Raw genomic sequence first — 21,712 nt, 5'->3', positions numbered from 1 at the left:
AAAACCGTGGAATAGATACCTTAGCAAAGGACATATACTGATGACAATAAACACATAAAAGGTATTCAGTATCATTAGCCCTCATGGAAATGCAAGTGAAAACCACAATAACATACCACTATACACTGACTGGAATTGTTAAAAATAAAAATTTAAGAGCGCTAGCACATGCCAGTGAGAACATAAAGCAACTGGAACGTTTATACATTGCTGGTGGGAATTCCAAATGATACGGACACTCTGGAAGACAGTGCGTCAGTTTCTTATCAAGTTAATGGGCACTTACCCAGCAGTCACACTCATGTGTATTTACCCTTGAGAAATGAAATTTAATTTCACAAAAAAATATGTACACTATTATTTATGGTAGCTCTATTAAAAAATCAACCCAAACGGAAAACAACCTAACTATCCTGTAATAGGTGAATGGATACTCTATGCAGTAGAATACTACTGGCTGGTGTGGTTCAATTGGCTGAGCGAGGTTCCATGCACCATGAGGTCACAGTTTGGATTCTAGTCAGGGCACATGCCCAGGTTGCTCTATCCCCAGTAGGGGGCGTGCGGCCAGAGGCCAATAGATGTTTCCATCTCTCCCTCTCCCTTCCTCTCTCTGAAATCAATTAAAACATATTTTTTTATAAAATGGAAAGAACTATTTATTGATTCACACAACAATACAGATGCACCTGAAAGGCATTACACTGAGGAAAAGAAATCAATGTTTACGCTTTGTGATTTCATTGGTAGGAAATTCTGAACGAGCCTAATCAGTAGGGATGGAGGGCAGATCCATGTTTGTCGGGGTTAAATGGGGGAGAGTTTGACTACAAAGAGTATCACGAAGAAGTTTTTGGATAGGACTAAATTGTATCTTGAATGCGGTGGTAGTTTCATTGATCCATATGTGTAAAAATTCATAGAAAGGTACAACATAAAGGTCAATTTTACTGTATATAAATTTTTAAATAATAAATGAATCTGAATATTTTACTTCATTTGTTCATAATTTATTGTGCAACACTGGAAACAAACTGTATCATTGCATGTATCACTTTCCCTAGCTCAGAGATCTATGGAGTTATTTTTTATTGCTGTGCTCATAGGATTAATGAGATAATGTTTGTGAAATGTTTTGAGTTCCTTAAAAGGAAGTTGCTATGCAAATATAAAGTGTTATTATCATTACCCAGGCACTATTTTTTTTCTTTTGCTTATATGAAGTTTATGATCATCTTCACTTTTCACATTATTTTTAATGAATTGTAACAATAAAATGTAGTAACCAAGACATAAAATGAAGCACATGTGTTAATGAGGCTAAAACTTTGTAATTAGAATTTGAAACATCAGTCTGTTTAAAGATAATTGGCTCTCATGATTATTTCTCTATGCACACAAGCTGTAATTTTATGAAGTCCAAGTGTGGCTTATTCTGCAGTTTTGCCTACAGAGCATACTTCAAGTCAAGATCTCCTTTGAGATGTTCTTAGCTTATCTGAGCATCTGAACAGAGGGAATTAAATGTGAGGAAGAAATTCCCATGTGATAGTAAAAGAGTTCTCTATCAGTAAAGAAAGTTTAGTCAGTTTAATTTAGACTCTGCTTATATTACTTATGTCTTCAAAGAAGGCCTTTTAACCTCTTTGTGAACATCACCATGACTTAAAATAATAAATTCTTGAATTCCAAATAAAAATTTTATTATCCCTTTCTTAAGTGCAAAATAAATAGTTTTGCAATTCCTTTTGACAAAAATCACCGATAACTTCCTATTATTTTGGGATAAAGTGTGAATTCTTCCTGTTTTTTGAGGCTTGATATCTAGCTTTACTTAACTTGGGCAGTGTTATTTCCTGGATCTACCTGTCTGTTAGCCTTCTACTTCATCAGGAGCCTTTTCTCTATTTATATCAGGTTCATTCTCACTTTTGTATTTTTACTCAAGTGATTTCTCCTGCAATTCTCAGTCTTGAGGGGTGAAAGATACTGCAAAGAATCCAGTGTGTGTGAGATTTTGCACAAGACATATACATGTCAGACATACTCAGGTAGCATTTGAGAGTATTCCTTGTCTCTGTGGAAGGTAGTGGACTCAAGTAGTCCATCAATACTAGACAGTTATCTACCTTCAGGTGTGGAGACAAATTTATAAATAGAAAACTAAAGTAATCTACTTGAATCTCCATGAAAATTGAGATCAGTAGTTGTCCCAAGTTCAAGCTAAGCTCAAGCTCAGTCCTTAGAGCAAACCAGGCAAAATATTTCAAAAGAAAAGATCCAAGGGTTTTAGTTATATATATATATATATATATATATATATATATATATATATATATACACACAACATACAATATAAAGATTATTCCATTCCCCAGAAAAGTGACAGCTAAATTTAAAATCTTACCATTCCACTCAAGGTACAGAAAGAAGGTTTGCAGCAAATGTTCACTCTTTTCAGCAGAGAGTAGCTGGTAGCCCAGATTTCACTTAAAGAAAGCAATTATAGTCAGAAGTTCCTGGACACAATCTATGGGAAGAGGTGACTTTTCTTTTTTTCAAAACAGAATTTACCCTAGACAATTAAAAATGTATGCATCATTGACACCTTATTGACATTCAACTTAAACCATGCTTTCATGAAAACTGTGGTTCGATGAGTGAGAACCCATCTTGTCCAACTTCTTGCCTTGTTATAGAAATAAGAGGTGAACTTCAAAGAGGTGAAAATTGTTTCTGTCTAAGCCCTGAAATTTGTATCTGTGGCTCAGAAATCTGTGGGATACATAGAATTCTTATTGAATAAGGAGTGCTTTATTAATTTTTGGAACCCACAGCTTTTGTGACACTAAGAAATAAGAATTTATCTTGTAGATAACTGGGAGTAGAGTTTTTTAAGATTTCAGAACATTGTCAGTACAATGATGAAAACACTTTTGGAGAAGATAAGTTTAGCAGTGGTGTGTAAAGAAGTAGATAGGAGGGAAGAGAGCCTGAAAGAAAAAAATTCCTCTTAGAAGAAGCCTTACAATGCAAATTATTTGAGGGTTGAGAAGGTAATAGTGATGTTAGATGTGTTAAATTTAAGTCATGATGGGACCTCTAGATATATTCTATAAATTCATGAAGAGATGAAATTGGATTGTTTTGAGTTTGAGGTGGCCAAAATGGATTTATGAGTGCTAGCTAAAGTAATAGTTGAATTCATGGCAATAAATTATATCTGGAAAAAATATTGAAAGAGAAAACTTTGGAAAAGCATATAGAGGTAGGGGAGAGGAAGAAATTAACGTCTGTTGAGCTGCAACATCTACACCAATAAAAGAGAAACATACAAATTGACCATCACTCTGCTACACCCACCAGCCAATCAGGAGGGAATATGCATATTAGAAGGACAAAGATGGCAGCTGCCCAGCTGCTCCAGGTGCATAGTGGCCGGGAAGGGAAGGAGCCTGCTATGAGAGGGAGGGCGGCGGGGGCAGGGGAGCGGGGCGAAGGGATCTTCCAGCGCAGGAAAGATGAAGACTGTAGACTCTGGCCAGAACCTGCAACAAAGACAAAGAAGGCAGACTCTGGCCAGAGCGAAAGCCTGGGTCCTGGGTGCCGGAGGAAAACCGGTGCTGGAAGCCAAGGGAAGGAAGGCCTATTGCACAAATCTCTCCATGCAACAGGCCTCTAGTATGTCAATAATTTGGCTAAGAAATTTAAATGCTTACTTTACCTAGTTATCTTGATTGCACCCTAAAATATGTATTACTGCCATTCTAATTCTGGGTAGACTTCCAGACGATAGTCTAGTTTGTCTATGTTCACTCAACAAGGCTTGAGTTGGTTATTTGGATTTATGCCTGTTAAGCTTCAAAGTTCATGCCCTTCTCAGTCTCCCATCAAAACAAAGGACACCTGAGAAGGAAGGTCATGGGGAATATGGGCAGCGACCGCAGCTGTCTTCATATGCTACATTCCCAGAACTTAGAAAGTGTCAAAAATAGTGGTTGAATGACTAAAAACTACTAAATCTAACCTATTGATGGCTTAATTAATGTCTGAGGCCAAGTATACACTAAAGAGTTTTATATGCATGGTTGTATTTAACCTCTCACAACACCCCTGGAGAGACATGGGAGATGACAGATTTCATGGTCACCCAGAAGTCAAGCTAAAGTTAGTCTGTCTCTACATTTGGGTTTCTGACCTCTATCTTACATTGGAAAACAATCCCCCAATTTTGAGTTAGAGTTCACTGATGATTCATGTGAGAAGAGATTCACTGACGATAAAAATGAAGATTGTATTCCAATGGCTATAAACACAGAAGCCAAAGGAAAAATAGTGAGAGATTTGCTGTAGAAAGAAAAAAAGCGATTAGATGTTTGCTGGAAGAAGCAAGTTCCAACTTGATTTGTTTATATTGTTTTGTTGAAGGTGGAGAGCTGAGTTTGTTTTGAGACAAAGGGTAATTTGTTGGTGGAAACCATACAGAGCAAAGACAATTGGGGGTGTGGTTGTGGAGTCTGAAAGAGGCCAGAAAGAATATGAAGTCAGGTAGGAGGGTTGAGTTACTCAGCCTTTGAGGAGATTACAAACAATTCTTTATCTGAAACAGCAAGAAAAGTTTAGGGCTGGGAGAAAGAAACAAGTCAAACCGGAGGGACAAAAGAGCAAAGAAGCTCAAGATGTCGAGGAAAACATGCCGGAGAGTTACCACTAGTGCCAAATGTTTGCATGTGGAAAAACACTTTGGCACAACTAAGGGTTTGAAGGCTCAAGTGGCCACACCTACACCCACATACCTTGCTATGCAGGTAGGGAATGTTTTTTACCCATTGGGGTCCAGGGAGTCATGCTGTCCAGACACTCAGAGCCCAAAAGAAGGAGAAAAGGATAAAATAAACATTTAAATAAGATGTTTTGTTTTTGCTCTAGTTGGTTTGGCTCAATGGGTAGAGCCTCAGCCTGTGGACTGAAGGGCCCTGGATTCCATTCCAGTCAAGGGCACGTGCTTGGGTTGTGGGCTCGATCCCCAGTAGGGGGTGTGCAGGAATTGGCTGATCAGTGATTCTCTCTCATCATTGATGTTATATCTCTCTCCCTCTCCCTTTCTCTCTGAAATCAATAAAAATGTATATTTTTTTAAAAAGAGGTTTGGTTTTCACGAGTTAATTAAAATTTACTGATCATTTTGTAGCTCACCATGAGAAATCTGAATAAATGAGAAAACATAGAATTCTCTGAATATTTTCTCTTAAATTATCTGTTGTTGTTTTTTAAATTTATATTAGATTATATGAGTTTTTAGGGTTTTTGTTTAACTTCCTATGGATAGTCTTCAAGTGAGGTTAATATTGTTATCTCTGGGAACTTCCAGAATAGTGGAGTGAGAAGCTCAGTAAATCTTTTCCCAAAGAGCAATAATATAACCGGCAAATTTTTCCAAAACAACCATTTTAGGACTTTGGAAATTGGCCAAGGGCATACAATGAATTTTATTCAGGAAAAAAATAATAAACCTTAGTAAGAACAATGGGAATCTGTGGCATTTTAGCCTATCTCCATCCTCCCGCATCGCCTCAGCTCTGTAACAAGGTAGTTCTATGAGGGTGGGGAAGGCTGGGAAAATCCTGGAATCTTACTGATAGAGGGAGGCAGACTTGATTTGGAGCTGAACATGGAAAAACCCATTTCCAGGGTTATTGTAAAAAACAATACCAACCTCAACGGTGAACAATCATGGGAGGCCAGTGTTAAAGCTATCCCGAAGTCACAATGCTAATTGGGGTAATGAATAGACTGGTAGAACTACCAAAAATTCTCTAGGGAGATACTGACAAGGTATCTGCATATTCCTGGCGGCTGAAAGGCTGCATGTATGTACAAAGCTGTATACACATTCAGAAGAGACAGAGCCGTAGGCATCTACTCTTCACCTGGGTGAATGTAAGACTTTGAACATACAGAGAGATCTGGGGAAAAGGAAACTTATTAACTGGTCAGTCCTAACCCACACTCAGATCCATCAGCAAAGGATAGATGACTTATTGGCCCATGGTGCTTAAATTAAACACAATCTCTGATCTATCACTGTCAGACCACTAATTTACGCTGTCCCAGATGTGGCCTCTAGGAAGCCAGGCTTAAGAATAAAATTTAAAAAACCCACACACACTCAAACTAAAGCTGAGCAGTGGCATCAGCAGCTGCACACTTGGGGGAGGCAGGATCTAGAGAGCTCGTCCTGAAAAGTTACTGAACAAACAGCAGCCACAACCACCATGGGGAGAGGGTGGAGAGGCTCATAATACAGAGTTGCTGCAATATATTAAAACACCCAGTTTTCAACAATAACAACAAAAATATAAGGCATGAGGAGAGACAGGAGTGTGATGCATGCATAAGAAACAAGGGCCATCAATGGAAACTGTCTCCAGAGGGGATGAACGGGAGTTACCCAGGCAAGGGAATGGGGAGGGAGGGAGTAGGGGGAAGAACAGTTCCAGGCGAAGGGAAAAGGCTGAGATGAAACAGCTTGTTCTCTTTTGGCAACTGAAAGCAGTAGGCTCTTTTCCATGGGCCCTAGTGTATCTTCAGAAACCAGTACTTGATTCCTTAAAAGAGGTCTAAACAAACAGTATGCAAAACCTAATCACTCCTGGGAGGTAGTCAGACTTAACATTGAGTGGATAATGGATGCAGCGAGGAGACAGATGGCTTTCATATCCTCATTGCTGTACTTACTTTATACAAAGTAATGGCTCACCATATAGTTCTCAAAATAGTCTCTAGCACAAAATGCAAAGACCATCTCTTCCTCAGGGATAATGGACATATCAAAGGAACCATTCATCAAAATTTTTTTTTACTTCTTTATTGTTTAAAGTATTACATATAGTATTACATGTCTCCTTTTCCCCCTATTGACCTCTCCCTGGCCACCCCTACTCCCCAGCACATGCCTTCACCTCCCTAGTGTCTGTGTTCCTTGGTTATGCTTACACTAGTGGCCTGGTGCACGAAATTTGTGCACATTAAAAGGGAATTAATTAGAGGAAATATTTTAATATTGCTATTTGCCCTTTCTCTATAATAGAAGTGTCAGAGATGAAAGAAAATTAGTAAAATGTATATGAAAATCTCCCTCCTGTCAGAGTTTGGGGCACGCTGTGGGACCTGGAATCAAATACTCGCCCACCACCAGCATGCGCTTCAAAAACGCAGGAGACCCAGACCTGGCCAGCTCCACCCCCATTGGGTGACACCTAGACCTGGCTGGCCCCACCCCCATCAAGCCCCTCCGGGCGGGGGAGCACAGCCTCAGGTCCCCCAGCCTGGCGCCGGGCGGGGGGCATGGCCTGAAATCCCCCGTCAAGCCCCGCTGGGTGGGGGGCGTGGCCTGAGGTCTCCCAGCCCAGTGGCAGAGCAGGGGGTGCAGCCTGAGTTCCCCCGTCAAGCCCTGCCAGGTGGGGGCGTGGCCTGCGGTCTGTTGCCCCAGGCGACATGCAGCCTCAGTTCTCTGCTGTTCAGTTGTGACATTACGGCGTCCCGGCTAATTTGCATATTCCTCTGTTATTATTATGATGTGTTCTCAGCACTGTCCTCTTGTTTAGGACAAAAGCAAGACGGGTAGCAACTTGTTGTGATGGTTCGGGATTTATGGAGACCAGTAATGTTTACGGCATCTTGAGTGGGCTGTTAATGTAATTGTTTAAAGAATATTGCCTCTGCGACAATGAAAGAGGACGCACCCTCCCTGAAAGATGCTTCTGTCATTTCTCTTATTTTTGTCAGAATCAGATGTTTCTGTGTCAAAAACGTTGGCCTGTCTCTTGTATTAAACACAGACTCTTGACCCATTCATGTCATGTAATACTATCATATAGCACTGCTGTGAAGTCTGAACAACTTTATTGATGATGGTGAGCTTGAAAGGTGGGTGCTGATTGAAACTGGATTCTTTGTAGCATCACTGATACTCTGGGTGAAAGAAAGTGGCATGACTTTCAGTGGCCCACTTTTTTCTGAACACTGGCAGTTACCTTCGCTCTCCTGTCCTTAATGACTGCAGAACGGTGCTGTCACACAGGGATCCTTTTCACACAGCTACTCTGAATGGAGCAGGAGAGTCACGTTTGTTACAATCTGCTGGGAGAGTTGCCAAGGCTGAGTCCCCAAAGGCTGAAACCACCACCTCACATAGCATTTCCTACCCTTGTTGTCTACTTCATCTTTTCTTCCCCTTTTAAAAAAAATAATTCTTTATTGTTGAAAGTATTACATATGTCCCCCCTTTTCCCCCATTGACCCTCCTTCATCCTGCCCCAGGCCTTCAGCACCCTATTGTCTGTGTCCATGGGTTATGTATATATGCATACAAGGTCTTTGGTTGATTACCTCCCACCCACCCATCCACCCTCCCCCGCCTTCCCTCAGAGATTCCGCACTCTGTTCCATGCTTCAAGTCTCTGGATCCACTCTGTTCATCAGTTTATTTTGTTACGTGGATCCCACATATGAGTGTGATCATGTGATACTTGTCTTTCTCTGACTTATTTCACTTAGCATGATACTCTCCAGATCCCTCCATGCTGTCTCAAAGGGTAAGAGATTCTGAACTTACTCTTCCCTTGGCTTCTATATTTCTACATTTAATTCTACCTTTGAATATTCCTTCTGAATTTTCCTTACTAGTATTCTGGCTGAACCTTCCACATGGATACTTCTCAGGTTTGTGTCCTAAGATCACTTTCTCATTCTGTCCCCAGAGACCTGGATCATTCTAATCATCCTATTGTGGGCTTTGTATTCCAACTCTGTACCTTCAACTCCAGGATTCTTCCCTAAACACCTTTCAGCTATCTCAAACTTGGTGTCTTATAGAAACTTTATATTTAACATGTTCAAACATGAACTCACCCTTTCTAAAATGGCTATAGCTTCTTTTGATTAATATTGCCATCAATATCCAAGCCAAAACCTAGGATCAATCAGTAACCAAATCCGGGTGATTCCATCTGTTAACATCGCTTCTACGTACCTCTGTATCGAGCTTCCTATTGCTACTGCCTTAGTTCAGGCCCTCATCTCCCCACGTGTTCAGACAACAGTGGAGCTGGAACGTTGGCCCGCCTCTTCTTCCCTGGCTTCCATGCAGACTCTGTCTTGCTGGCAGAGGGAACCTGTTGATGCTGCTTACTCTTCTGCTTAAAAAGCCTGAATGGTGTCCTGAGACTTACACAGAATAAATTTCAAATCCCTCAGAATAAAGGATAAGTAATAATACAGAATAGTGACTATTTGGAAAATGGACTATTCTCTCCCATCTCTCCAAGTGTAAATATTGTCTGCAGTTTTAACATACTTATCTAATGTATTCAATTATCTCAAAACAAATAAAATCCCTCCAAACATTCATTATGTTTTTTTCTGTTACACTGAAACAATAACACACAGTAATTATTATCCTGCTATAACGACACCCCGCCCACGCTGCCCACATCACCTACTCTACACACTGATAGTCTATTAATTCCTCTGTTCCCCAGGCCCTTCACTTCAGTTGGCTTTCTCTTTAGGAATTACTTTCCAGACTTCATGTGTTTTTGCAGTTCACTTTAGAACCTTCCTGTTTAGATACTATAGAAAGAAACGAGACCATTCTTCTAATACACTCCTGGCTGATACTGCCTAACTCAGGAAGCTACATTGAGATTGCTATTTGCAATATTCTTACTTGGGCCTTCAAGCATCCTGTCCGGCCTTGGCCATTTTTCTCTTTGAAAGCTTTCTTTCCTCCTGGAAACTAGCTCACATGCAAGTCAGAAAGACTTCTACACTATGGCTTCAGGGAAAGTAAATTCTGGATGATTAGAATGTTTCTTTTTTTTTTTTTTTTTTTTTTTTTGAGCAGATACCTGTTCCTAATTGGCCTGAAAACACTAGTGTGAACTATAAATGAAAATAATTCAGTCAGATGGACACATATTTTGACAAGAATATTTATTTATTATTAAAAAATACACAAAGGCAAAAAGGTTGCTTAGCTGCTGATTGTCCATAATACAGCAGGGCATTGTAAGAAAGGGGAATATATTTGCTATATCTGGCAGTTTACATTTTTAAGGCATTTAGGCTTAAAAGTAGCAGGCATACCTAGGTGCCTTTACTTGAGTTTAAATATACTGAGGCACACTAGGCAGGTAAGGGATTTGAGACTATACAATAAAATTCTCATGCACTTGTGTCTTAGGATTGTATATCTTCCCCCCCCCCCACAGTTCCATCAATCTTTTTTTTTTTTTTTTGCACATAAGCTTTGGAGTTGTTCATAGAACAATGGTAATAATAGACTTGCTTATCATGACAACCGATGGGACACAACAGAACTATCTCACAGACGGGTTCTGTAGACTCTTACCAAATTGAGGCTCCAGTAAGAAAAACACCAATTTATAAAGGCACAGTGGAGACAGGTTTAATGCATTAAATATAACATGAATCACTCACAATAACACGTTTAGTTTTTCAGGGAACGTTTGTTAATACAACACAGTTGGTCACACAAAATACAAATGCTTCTGTTGATTTGTCTTGGCAACTCAGATACATCAACAGTGCTAACAGTTTAACAGCTTTGTTCTCATCTGACAGAAAGTAACGGCAGTTCTGCAAGGCAAATGTTAAACCTGACCGTATGTATTTATTAATTCCACAGTGTTTTGACAGATTAGAGGGGATGGAACTCAGAGGATGCTGACACGCTCGCTGAGGGCTTTCATCTCCCTTTCCTCAGTCTCAGGACTGTCGCCGGGCCTAGCACTGGGGTTTACCAGGTGTGGGGGGTACTGCAGCCCCTGCTCGCCTGCGTACTGCTCCCACCGCAGGTCGTCGCTTTCGTGGGTGATGTAGCGTTCCCCGGTCTTGCACTCCAGCTCTCGTAAGTCTAACCAGGTCTGATAATCCTGATGAAGAAATTCCAAAGTATTACCACAGAGATGATTACAACTCATAAACTGCCTTCAGTTCCCACAATTGATGAGCCATTCCTTTTCCTTTCACTCTAACCTGGTGTGTCTTCCCTCAGGCACCCTGAAGTGACAGCAGCAGCACCAAAACCATCCTATTTGCCCGAACTTTACAAACCCATCCTGTTCATGTGAGGTGCACCGGACGGTGGGCAGTAAGTGCTTGCAGTCAAACAATTGGGAATGTTGGCATTCCTTTGAGATTTCATGACGGCAAATAATCCTTCAGTATTCCAGAACACCATTTTTCTAAAACGTTTAGTTCAACCCTGGCGAGTTTTGCTCAGTGGTTAGAGCATCTGCCCATGGACCAAAGGGTTGAGGGTTCGATTTCCTGACAAGTGCACATACTTGGGTTGCAGGTTCAATCCCTGCCCCTGTTGGAACACGTGGGGGAGGCAACCAATCAATATGTCTCTCTCACATCAGACATATCAATGTTTCTCTCTCTCCCCTCCCTCCCACTCTCTCTAAAAATCAATGGAAAAAATATGCTGGGGTGAGGATTTACAACAACAAAAAACTAAACTCAAATTCAAGGTGAAAATAATAGATATTTAAGAGAAATCAAGCATACACCCACGCATGTACATTTGCCATGCATTTGTTCTGTATTGGTCTAAGCTTTAAAGACACAAGTACAAACAAGTAGAGTGCATGGCCATATGTGGCCATTCACTTGGGCATTTATCAGAGTTGCACAGATAGATGCTTCTGAAAGCTGGGCCTTGGAGTTTTGTTCTGACCCTTAGGTTTCTTGATTTTGGTTTGGGGTGTGCAAGTGTGTGTGTGTGTGTGTGTGTGTGTGTGATTTTCTTGATAGAGAGGATTAGAAACACTAAACTTTATTAAGTCCTCAGCAGTTGCACTCATTTTGGCAAACAAATTGATATTAGAATTATACTTTTAAAAATAAGACAAAATACTTTTTGCATACAATATCAAAATCTTACAAATATTTAGAAGCTCACCTGACTGAGGGAATATCCAATAACTGATTTTTACCTGTAGCCAAGGGTGACTCAAGGTCTTGTCCACACTATAGCGCTTTCTCATTTTTACTTGCAGCAAGTTATTGATAAGATCAATGGCTGAAAAAGAATGTTAGCTATTAGTGAAAACAGATGACAAACCAGGAACATATCATGATTCCTTTACAGTTTACTTCATGTCTGCCATTTCACACAGTCAAGGCAGCACAGTGATAGCAGGCGATAGAACCTGAAGAACATTCATCTTGAGAATTCTAAAACCTTGGTCTTCGCTTTATTTTGGGTGCTGGAAAGTGAAATTGGAAACAATCGTGGAGGAAGGAGTATGAGTCTTTTGTGAATATGATTAAATTTCTCTTGGTTTAGTCTTTAACACGTTTTTCTAAAGTAGAAGTTTTATTTAAATATGTTTCATTTAAATACATCTTGCACTAATGGCAGGATAAAACTAAATTCAAGAGAAGGCATTACTAACTTGGTTGTAAAATGTGTTTAAATTTAGAATACACACAATGGGCTTCATAGACTTGAATTAAATGACGGCCATCTGGATACCGGATTTAAAAGGGAAAATATATAAAGCAAAACATGGGTCAGGACTCGTGATAAACTTACAGCCTAAAAACCAGTGGCACCCCAGGATTAGACCTGTGTCTCTTTCACAGACAAAAAAAAGTGAATTAACTCCCCAACTTCCCCAATGACTAAGTCCCGAGTCGGGTAGCTCTGGCTCCATTGTTTGGTCTGCACCAGCATGCCTGGACCAGAAATACAGACTGTCACAGGGGTGCGGAGGCCACCTGAGACCAAGATCGTTCATCCAATTCAAATGAACCAGGCTCCTTATCATTACAGGCAAAGAGAAGTGATTCCTGCCGTCTCTTGGTAATCTAGAATTCTCTCTCTCTCTGACACGAACATTCTAAATATTGGCCTGCACGAAAGGCTGCAGAATAGCAAACACCTAATTATTTGACTGAAGAAAGTAGTAAATGCGACAGCCCACACTTAAATGCTGCCTCTGCCTACACACCCTGGCCAGAGCTAGGACCCCTTAGGAAACACAGTACTTAGTACAGTTTCCCATTGCACACATGTTCTCAGAGAGCTTTCGAAAGTACAGTTCTCTCAGCGAACGGTGTATTGGGCTTGGGCTCTAAAACATCCATTCACACGATTTACTCGCTGGTGAGTAAAGTGCACCTTCCGTTCTGGCTGCTGTGAAGTCACAGCACCACTGGAGGAGGAGGGGGGCAGGGAGAGCTTATGTGCTACGGAGCATTAAGCCTCCCTCGACACTGCAGGGAATCAATATACTAGTATGTTATTAGTTCACTCATTCTGTTTTGAATTCAATAATGAGGAGGGCAGGAGTACAGGAGCTCAACAAAAGGTTGGTTTGAGCCCAAATGGGCCCCAAACAGTGAGCCACACGGCCTGATGGGGAGGGAAGCACCGCCGGAGGAGAAACTCGAAGTGTCTGAAGGGAATGGAATATGGGAAGATAAAAAAATGGTCCTGCTGAAGGAAGCACAGTCAGCAGTGGGGACAGGGGGACCCAGGGGACCTGAACACGCACAGCAAGAAGGAGACGAGGACCTCGGGAAGAAACGGGTCCAGGACACAGGGAGCGAACCCAGGAAATACGTGTGTGTCTAAACATGCGTGTGGGTATTCGTGAATTTGTATAACATATTTTGTGGCTCTCGGCAGAAGACAGAGGTAATTAACTATGAAATGTCGGCGCCTGTACTTAAATGTTGGGAACCCGGTGGTACTGAGAAAATAGGTACATCACTCGTGTCTGAAGCTCCATTCTACTTGGCACTCTTTCCGGAACTCTTAAAACATCCTTTTTATTCATCGTCTCGCACAATCCAGCATTAATCGTTCCCTCCAAATGCCTTTCACTAAACATATTTTTAAAATAAATTCTAAAGTGTTTTTGTTTTCCTAACAATGTTCTGTTTATTGGCCACATTCTTCATACATATGTATCAATCATTCGTTCACCAAACCTGCCTTAAGAAATTATTGTTGGCAAATTATTTAGGGAATAAACAAAAATATCTGGCCTCCTGAAAAGCTCCCAATCTAGTTGCAAAGGCGAAACATGCACACACAAACACACACACACACACACACACACACACACAACAATATGCACCATTTGAATCTCTGGCCTGTGTCAAGTATCCTGGCATCGCTCTCACTTAATCCACAATTTATTCAAAATTCATCACAACGGCTTGAAGAACACCTCTGTTAGTTTCCTCAAAATGCAGTATGTCCAGTTCTGAACAGTAATCATATCTCATAGCTGCCACTGAGTGTCCTCCTGTGACACCTCCATGCCCCCAGGTCTCGCTCCCAGCAGCGACCTCCCTGGGAGATGCTTCCACACTAAGGGGGCGAACCAGGTGCACGGGAGCCAAGTCTAGTAAAACGGGAGCAGCCATCGCAATCCCAGAGGGAGCTGACCATCAAAAAACTCCAAATGGGTCTCAACCCCAGTCCCAAAACTCAAATGGAGACTCAGAATTCAGAGCGAGAGGGAATGTGGTAGGGCACGCCTTCAAAACTGTGGCAATGGAAGGGGGAGAGGGAGAGACCATGGGAAAGACATAAAATCGGGTCATTCTGTGAACTTCTCTCAAAAACAACGCAAAGGAGAAAGTGAGCCCACCTTGGCAGCGGGACTCGGAGGAAAGCAGAGGACTGCAGCGGATTGGAAAGTCAGAGAGAAAGGCGGCCTATTGCATAGCACACAACAGGATGCCGGTGCCCACGGGGAGGACCAGGACTGCAGCAACCCCAGGCTCCCGGGAGCTCCCTGAGAACAGGAACAACACAGGCAGTGCCTGGTCCTCCTCCTCCTTGTAGTAAACATGATGCCAACGTTTACGGAGAGGCAGAGAGGGGTAGAATTATTTTCTCATTGTACCTGCCCAGTTATTCTGGGAGTTTGCTTTTCTAATGCTATTCTGAGATTCTGTTATTCATCCTTAAACTCAATCTCATCTTCCCATATTATTAGTAAACTGTTGTATATCTGAGTTCTCTCAATACCATGGATAGCCATATTAGGCAATCTGAGATGTTTTTCCTTTTTATTTTTTATTGAAAAATTTTAAAGAATTGTATGGTTCAGTTTTTCATTTTTAAATAATTTACTACCCCTCATGAGCAGAGAGTTTTATGCTTTCTAAAATGGATCCACATTCATGTTTCCTCTAAATAAAAAAAAAGAACAAAGAAAAGAAAATCTGTTTTTTGAAGCCTAATGTTTCTTTCTTGCTGTAGCAAATTATTGCCTAACTAGAGGCCGGGACCATGAATTTGTGCACCAGTGGTGGCCCTCGGCCTAGTGGGATTGGGCTGAAACCGGCTCTCCGACATCCCCCGAGGTGTCCCGGATTATGAGAGGGTGCAGGTCAGGCCGAGGGACCCCAATGGTGCATGATCTGAGCCGAGCAGGGACATGGGAGGTTGGCCAGCTGGGGAGGGACCGCAGGAGGACTCCAGGGCATGTCTGGCCCATCTCCCTCAGTCCTGATTGGCCAGACCAATTGGCCGGACCCCAGCAGCAAGCTAACTGTTGTTGGAGCATCTGCCCCCTGGTGGTCAGTGCACATCATAGTGAGCGGTTGAGCTGCCTTAGCATATCATTAGCATATTATGCTTTGATTGGCTGAATGGACGATTGGATGACTGGACACTTAGCATATTAGGCTTTTATCATATAGGACTATATAGGATACAATTATTTTCCCCTAACTTCTTGTATGTCAATTTCTGTTGTTGTCTCGTCAGTTGAAAAACTGAAATGTTAGGAAAGCGAAGAGAAAATTTTTATCAAACGTTCCCTTTTACCAGAATGGGCCTTTCAGCAGATGTTGGGATAGCTGAAGTTCTGTGTAGCCTGTTTGCCAGGTGCACAAGTACATCTGAACAAAAACAAAATTAAATGGTATGTGCAGGTGCTGAAGAGCTTTATGTTTTAATATGAAAAAAAATGTTCCATCAGAGTGTTAATTGTATGGATTCCATTTTCTTCTGGTATCAAATACAGAATTATCTCTGCAACTGTGGAAACTATATTGCAGTCATTCTCTATTTCAAAGCAAATGCCATGTGTATGGACACAATAGAGTCTGTGTATGTAGAAGGCTCATTTGCATGTGCCATTGCATCCAAAACTTGGAGAAAATCCTACAAAAAGAATGGAACTGGACATATTTGGATACATAATTGGTCCCTCAGGTTACATCCCTCAGTCCCTCCGCCATTCCCCATCGTTCACTATTTCAGTACATGCCTATCTCCCCCTATTCTCCCCACTAGGTTTCAGCTCCTTTAAGGTCAGACAGATCATGTATTTATTTTTGCACATAAGTTTCACAAATATTTAAAATAAAATACATCATTTAACGCATTAGAAAAGTGCTTGTTAAATAGCATTTGCTAGACGGACTACATTAATTAGAAATTTAAGTAACCATTTTCTTAGCTCTGAGTTTTAATATCCATATTATGTGCATATGGTTTGTACATTTTGGCTAAAAATATTCCTGGATGGTAGGACATCACAACTCCACACAATATAACAGATCACAGGATCAGTGACTTCTATTGGAAAATTAGAGCAATGCTGAGAATATCTGCAATACAAATCGGGTTTATTTTACAATGTTTATTTTATAGAAGAGAAATTATTGGTGACGCTCTGGGGCTAACCTGTTTTATCCAGACACAGTACTTTTTACTTTTATTTTTTCCATACTGTCTTCTAATGCAAATTATTCAGGTACAAATCTATATATATAAAACCCTAATATGCAAATAGACCAAACGGCAGAACAACCGAACAACTGGTTGCTATGACGTTTGTTGACGACTGGGGGTGCGTAGAACATGCCGGGCATTGGCCACGGTAGGCTGGTGGAGCAGGTGAGCAGGGGCGCCAGATAAGGTGGGGCGCCAGTCACTGTCATCAGGGCGAGCCTCTGGAGGTTACTGAAAATTCTTTGTTCCCGAGCGCCGTGGTCCCAGCCACTGCTCGCACCTGCTGCCGGAGCCCGGCGCTTGCCACGATTGCTCAATCGCTCAGTGCCATCAGCGGGTGCATGCGGTGGCTGCCGACCTCAATTGCCCCTCAGGGCTTCACCTCCCCCTCCTCTTGAGGGGTGATGGGTGCCGGCAGCCGCCTCTTGCCCCCGCTGCTGGCAATGGCCCTGCTTGCACCCTCTGCCAACACTGGAGCCACCGTTCACACCCACGGCTGGCGCCCGGTGCCAGTCCCGATCGCTCGGTGCCATCAGCGGGTGCAAGCTGCGGCTGCTGGCCCTAATGCCCCTGAGGGCTTCTCCACCTCCCCCTACTCCTGAGGAGCAATCAGGCAGCAGCTGCCACTCGCACCCGCTGCTGGCACCAGCCCAATCGCTCTGTGCTATCAGCTGGTGTGAGCAGGGCCAGCGCCGTCAGCAGGTGGGAGTGGTGGCAGCAGGAGCAGGGCTGCCGGCAGACAGGGGACTCGGGGCCGTGGCAGGAGGAGCTGGGCAGGGGCACGGAGGATGGGCTGAGACCTGCCCCTGTGCCCACCGCAGCCTCGTGGCCCACAGTTCCTTTCAAGGTGCACAAATTCGTGCACTGGGCCCTAGTTTTCAAATAAGAACCCAGATCAGAACTGTCACCCTAGAGATGGAGCACCATCGGTCAGCACTGAGCTCCTCACCTTCTATTGTCCTTTACCTTTTCCATTCAGCCCCGCAGTCGGTCAGTGTAGCCCTCAGCACTTCTCCCTTTGGTTTGCTTCACGCTGGTGGGTAAGTTGTGTGTTTATTTTAGAAATCATTTTGCAACCCTTCACATTCCAGCTCTCAACCCAGCAAGCTGTTGCCGGGCAACATGAACTGGGACGCGCCTCTCAGAGCTGGAGCCAGAGGCTGCCTGCAGCAGCCAGGCCGCTGGAAGTCATCATCTCACCGGTGCCTGAGTCAATTACCGCAATCCGATGAAGTGCAAGACCTTTAGAGACTCAAGCCCCAGTCTTTCCTTTTCCAGTTCTTTCCTCGGTGCAAAGCCATTCTGTCAACGGTTACTCTTTTGCTTTACCTTCAATTTCACTGCCTCTCAAAGACCGGCAACACGATTTTAGAAATCCTGAACTGTTTAAACATACCATACAGCAGCCCCCAAACTGATGCCAATGGATTCAAAATTCAAAGTAAAAATCAAAACATATTTATATTATTATTATAATGATGCACAGGGAGGATTTTTCTTTCATTTTCACTGCACATTAATATCATTTAGAGAGGTCTTTGTTTTTAGTGTGTGTTTTCTTTAATGCTGAGACTCAAACCAACGTTCAAGGTGCTGGTAGTTTGTAGACATGCCCGGCTGTTGCTGGTCTGTACAACTAAGGTGGGGAATGAGGGCTGAGCATTGTTTCTCAGATTTGCCAGGCATGTGAGTAACCCAGGGATCTACAGTGAAGATTCTGATTGCTGCGTCTGGGGTGGGACCTGAGAGTCTGCAGTCTGTTGTCTCCCAGGCGGAGTCTTAGACCCACACCTGAGTAGCAAGGGCGAGAGGTGTGAGAACACTGAAAGTAGTTAATACCTGGTTTAATAGGGCCTCTGACACCATGGATGTAAGTGCAGAGAAATGAATCTAACCACGGAGAAAGGTATCTGTGCTGTGCCATCTGGTTCACTATTTGGGATGAAGATACAGAGGGTTTCAGGACAGTTTCCCCTCAGGAGACGCCAACAGGGAGCGTAAACAAGTCACATTACTCAAGTAAGTTCCCAAATAGCTATTACAGTCTGAAGCTATGGGCCATACTGGTAAGACAGCACTTAACAGGGACCAATGGAACTAAGTCCTCTATTTAGGTCCCTCCTTCCCACCAACCAAAAAGGGTCTAAGTACAGAACTGAAAAACCCGGCTTATCAGCAACATGCCTGAGAAAGAATTCAGGGTTCTAAATCCACAGCAAACTCAACATGAATCTATTTATTGTCCCCAAATCAAATGCCATTTTATGGTGTGCTAAGAGAAATGTGTTCTTTACAATGAGGAACATGGTGGCATCACTTTGGATTCACTGAACCTTGAGTCAGAGCCATTTTGAGGTTTTGTGTAAAGAACATCAATGAAGAGGAAAGTGTCTGAACTAGAGTGAAGAGGAGGTTGAAAGAAACACTGATTGCTCAGGATAGGATGGCGGCTTCCAAACCTCTGAGATAAGCTTTTAGTTATAAGAAGGACTAGTGTTCCCGTTGCAGGAAAAATCCTGCAATAGGGTTTCCTGCTGCACTCTACCCCGCCCCGCCTGCTCTCCTCCCTTGTCCCCCGCCCCGCGATCTCCGCCAGCCCGCCCCACTCTCCTTCCTTCTCCCCCGCCCCGCCTCCGCTTCTCCCTTGTCCCCTGGCCCGCCTTCTCCGCCAGCTCGCCCCGCTCTCCTTCCTTCTCCCCCGGCCCCGCCTCCGCTCCTCCCTTCTCCTCCCCCTGGCTTGCTTGCTTCTCCGCAGCTTTGCTCCCTTCAGCATCTCTTGGCTTCTTTCTAAGCTGTCTTGATATGCAAATTAGCCGCCATCTTTGTTGGGGTAATTTGCATACTCGTCCTGATTGGTTGGTGGGCATGGCTTGGCTGGTGGGCGTGGCTTGGGCGTAGCGAAGGTGCGGTCAATTTGCATATTTGTCTATTATTAGGTAGGATTAGGCTTGCTCGACCAGCGGGTATAAACAGACATTCTCCTCATTGTGCTAGGGCCAAATTAAGAAGAAATAGGGCTCCTCATGAAATTGCATATTTTCCACCAATGGAACAATTTCAGAATTTTATGCATAAATCCTCAGTGGATTGATACTGTGAAGCAGTACAGGGGTTAGAGAAGATTTTAAAGAGCCTGTATTTTAAAATATTATTGTTGTCATTGTGGACGAAAGCAAACTTACAAGAATATTTAAACTTTGTTGTTCTTCTACCCTAATATCTCTACATAAATTCAGATGTCATATTCAGAAGTGAAATTTTCATTTTATAATTGGGACTTATAGGAGACCTTTCAATTTTGGGGGCAAATAAACATTTTTGAGAACTTAGAATGCCAATGTTCTTGCTAAAATTTCCTGTGGTCAGTTTCTCTCTAAAAATTATCTGCTAGAGAAAATGCCATGAATTTAATTTTATCAGGATAAATAATTCCTTTCCTTGTGGGGAACTTTTCAGATATTAACTCATTTGAATTTTTAAAAATTCACTCTACTAGTGGATATTAATGTAATCACTGTATGCCTTTGGCTCATAATTTTAAAGTTCCTTATTGTTGAACAAAATGCATGCCTTTAAAAAAAAAAATTAAACACAAGCCATCTCGGAGTTTCAAGTAGAGAGTGTCTAACATGTAAAACTCCCGCGAAGGTGCTGACCCACATAATTCGCTTTGGTTTATCCATCTTGATTGACTCTCCTGGCGCCAGTCCGGCATCGGTCAGCAGCTCACTAGCTAGTCCCCTTGCATCTGCTCCATGCTGCTACGTCTGACAGCGGTGCTAATATGTTGACAAATAAATCTATTCATTAATATTCAGCTGGCTTGCTGGGTCTTCAAGCCTCATATACTGTTGCAAACACAGTTTAATTATTAAAATGACAATTGTCTTTCTTTTGTTCCTTATACCATTGGGTTTCTGGGTCTCATCCATGCAAGGCTTATTTTCAATGAGGTTATTTTTTGTTTTGAACAAATGTAGTGAAAAGGGGACCTACAGCTGGTTGCTTTTCATGGCAAAGTGCTACTTCCAACTTAAGTGCTTCATGTTCTGGAACACTGTTGGATTTTGAAAACATACCATGTGGTAATGGTGCTATGCTTTCATTTAGCTTTGCTTTGTGTTTGTGCTGGCTGTATTTTTCATCTGCAATTTCTGGGGGAAACACACTTGTGACCAATTTTATTTGAATTTACCCCATTGAATGACAAAAATTGCTTTAAAAATAAAATTTAGATGCTTTGATAAATGTATTGTTATATTATTAGAGCCGTTCTGTGCCTTGAGATGCCATGTGTTCTATACTGTACACAAGTGTCAGCCGAGGACTGAGACCAACTAGAAGCCAAAGTTAGAGCTGTGCTCCCCGGGGAAAGGCAGAGGCAGAAATATTTCCATTGAGACTGTGGAAGCGGGAAGTGGAGAAGGTCGGCGTCACTGGTGCACCATTGCATTTTGGTGACTTTGAACTAAAGACAAACTACAGATTTAATGCAAGGACATTCTCCCCCCCCCCCTACCCCCCCCCCACACACACACTTTTTTTTTTTTTTATGTGGTATGTCAAGGTTTCATGTCTGATCTTAACTCTTGATAATACTAACTAGTCATGTGACTCTGAAGCTGAACAGTAACATAGTAACATCACGGCAGGGGACCTGCGGGTAGGTGCTTCTTCAGACTTCACCTGTGCACACAGAAAATGATCTGTCTGTGGGGGTCGGGGCTCATTGTGAGGCAATTTCCGCGGCTGCCTCTGTGTTGATTACTGCCTACTCCCCGCCTCCCTAATGGCATAGAAAGGAACATCAAAACTCCAAAGGAAAAAAACAGTAATTTCTCTGGAGATCTTCATCGTCTATCGCCATCAGTCCTTAAATTTACCATGTGTCTCTAACTGAACACATCCATTCCT

The 21,712-nt window shown here is 42.4% G+C and overlaps 1 protein-coding gene across 1 annotated transcript in view; it reads right to left on the bottom strand.

The window, feature by feature from the left end:
* Positions 1 to 9,981: 9,981 nt before the first annotated feature.
* Positions 9,982 to 21,712, bottom strand: part of PRKD1 (protein kinase D1) — a 311,163-nt gene continuing 299,432 nt past the window's right edge. The window contains exons 17-18 of the mRNA XM_079769400.1: positions 12,027 to 12,112; positions 9,982 to 10,958 (exon numbers count right to left, since the gene is read on the bottom strand). Coding sequence (XP_079625526.1) covers positions 10,740 to 10,958; positions 12,027 to 12,112 — 305 coding nt within the window. The 3' untranslated portion in view covers positions 9,982 to 10,739. The remainder of the gene's footprint in view (positions 10,959 to 12,026; positions 12,113 to 21,712) is intronic.

Source organism: Cnephaeus nilssonii, assembly GCF_951640355.1.
Source record: "Cnephaeus nilssonii genome assembly, chromosome: 4".
Taxonomy (NCBI): Eukaryota; Metazoa; Chordata; class Mammalia; order Chiroptera; family Vespertilionidae; genus Cnephaeus; species Cnephaeus nilssonii.
This window is presented reverse-complemented; position numbering and strand designations above follow the sequence as displayed.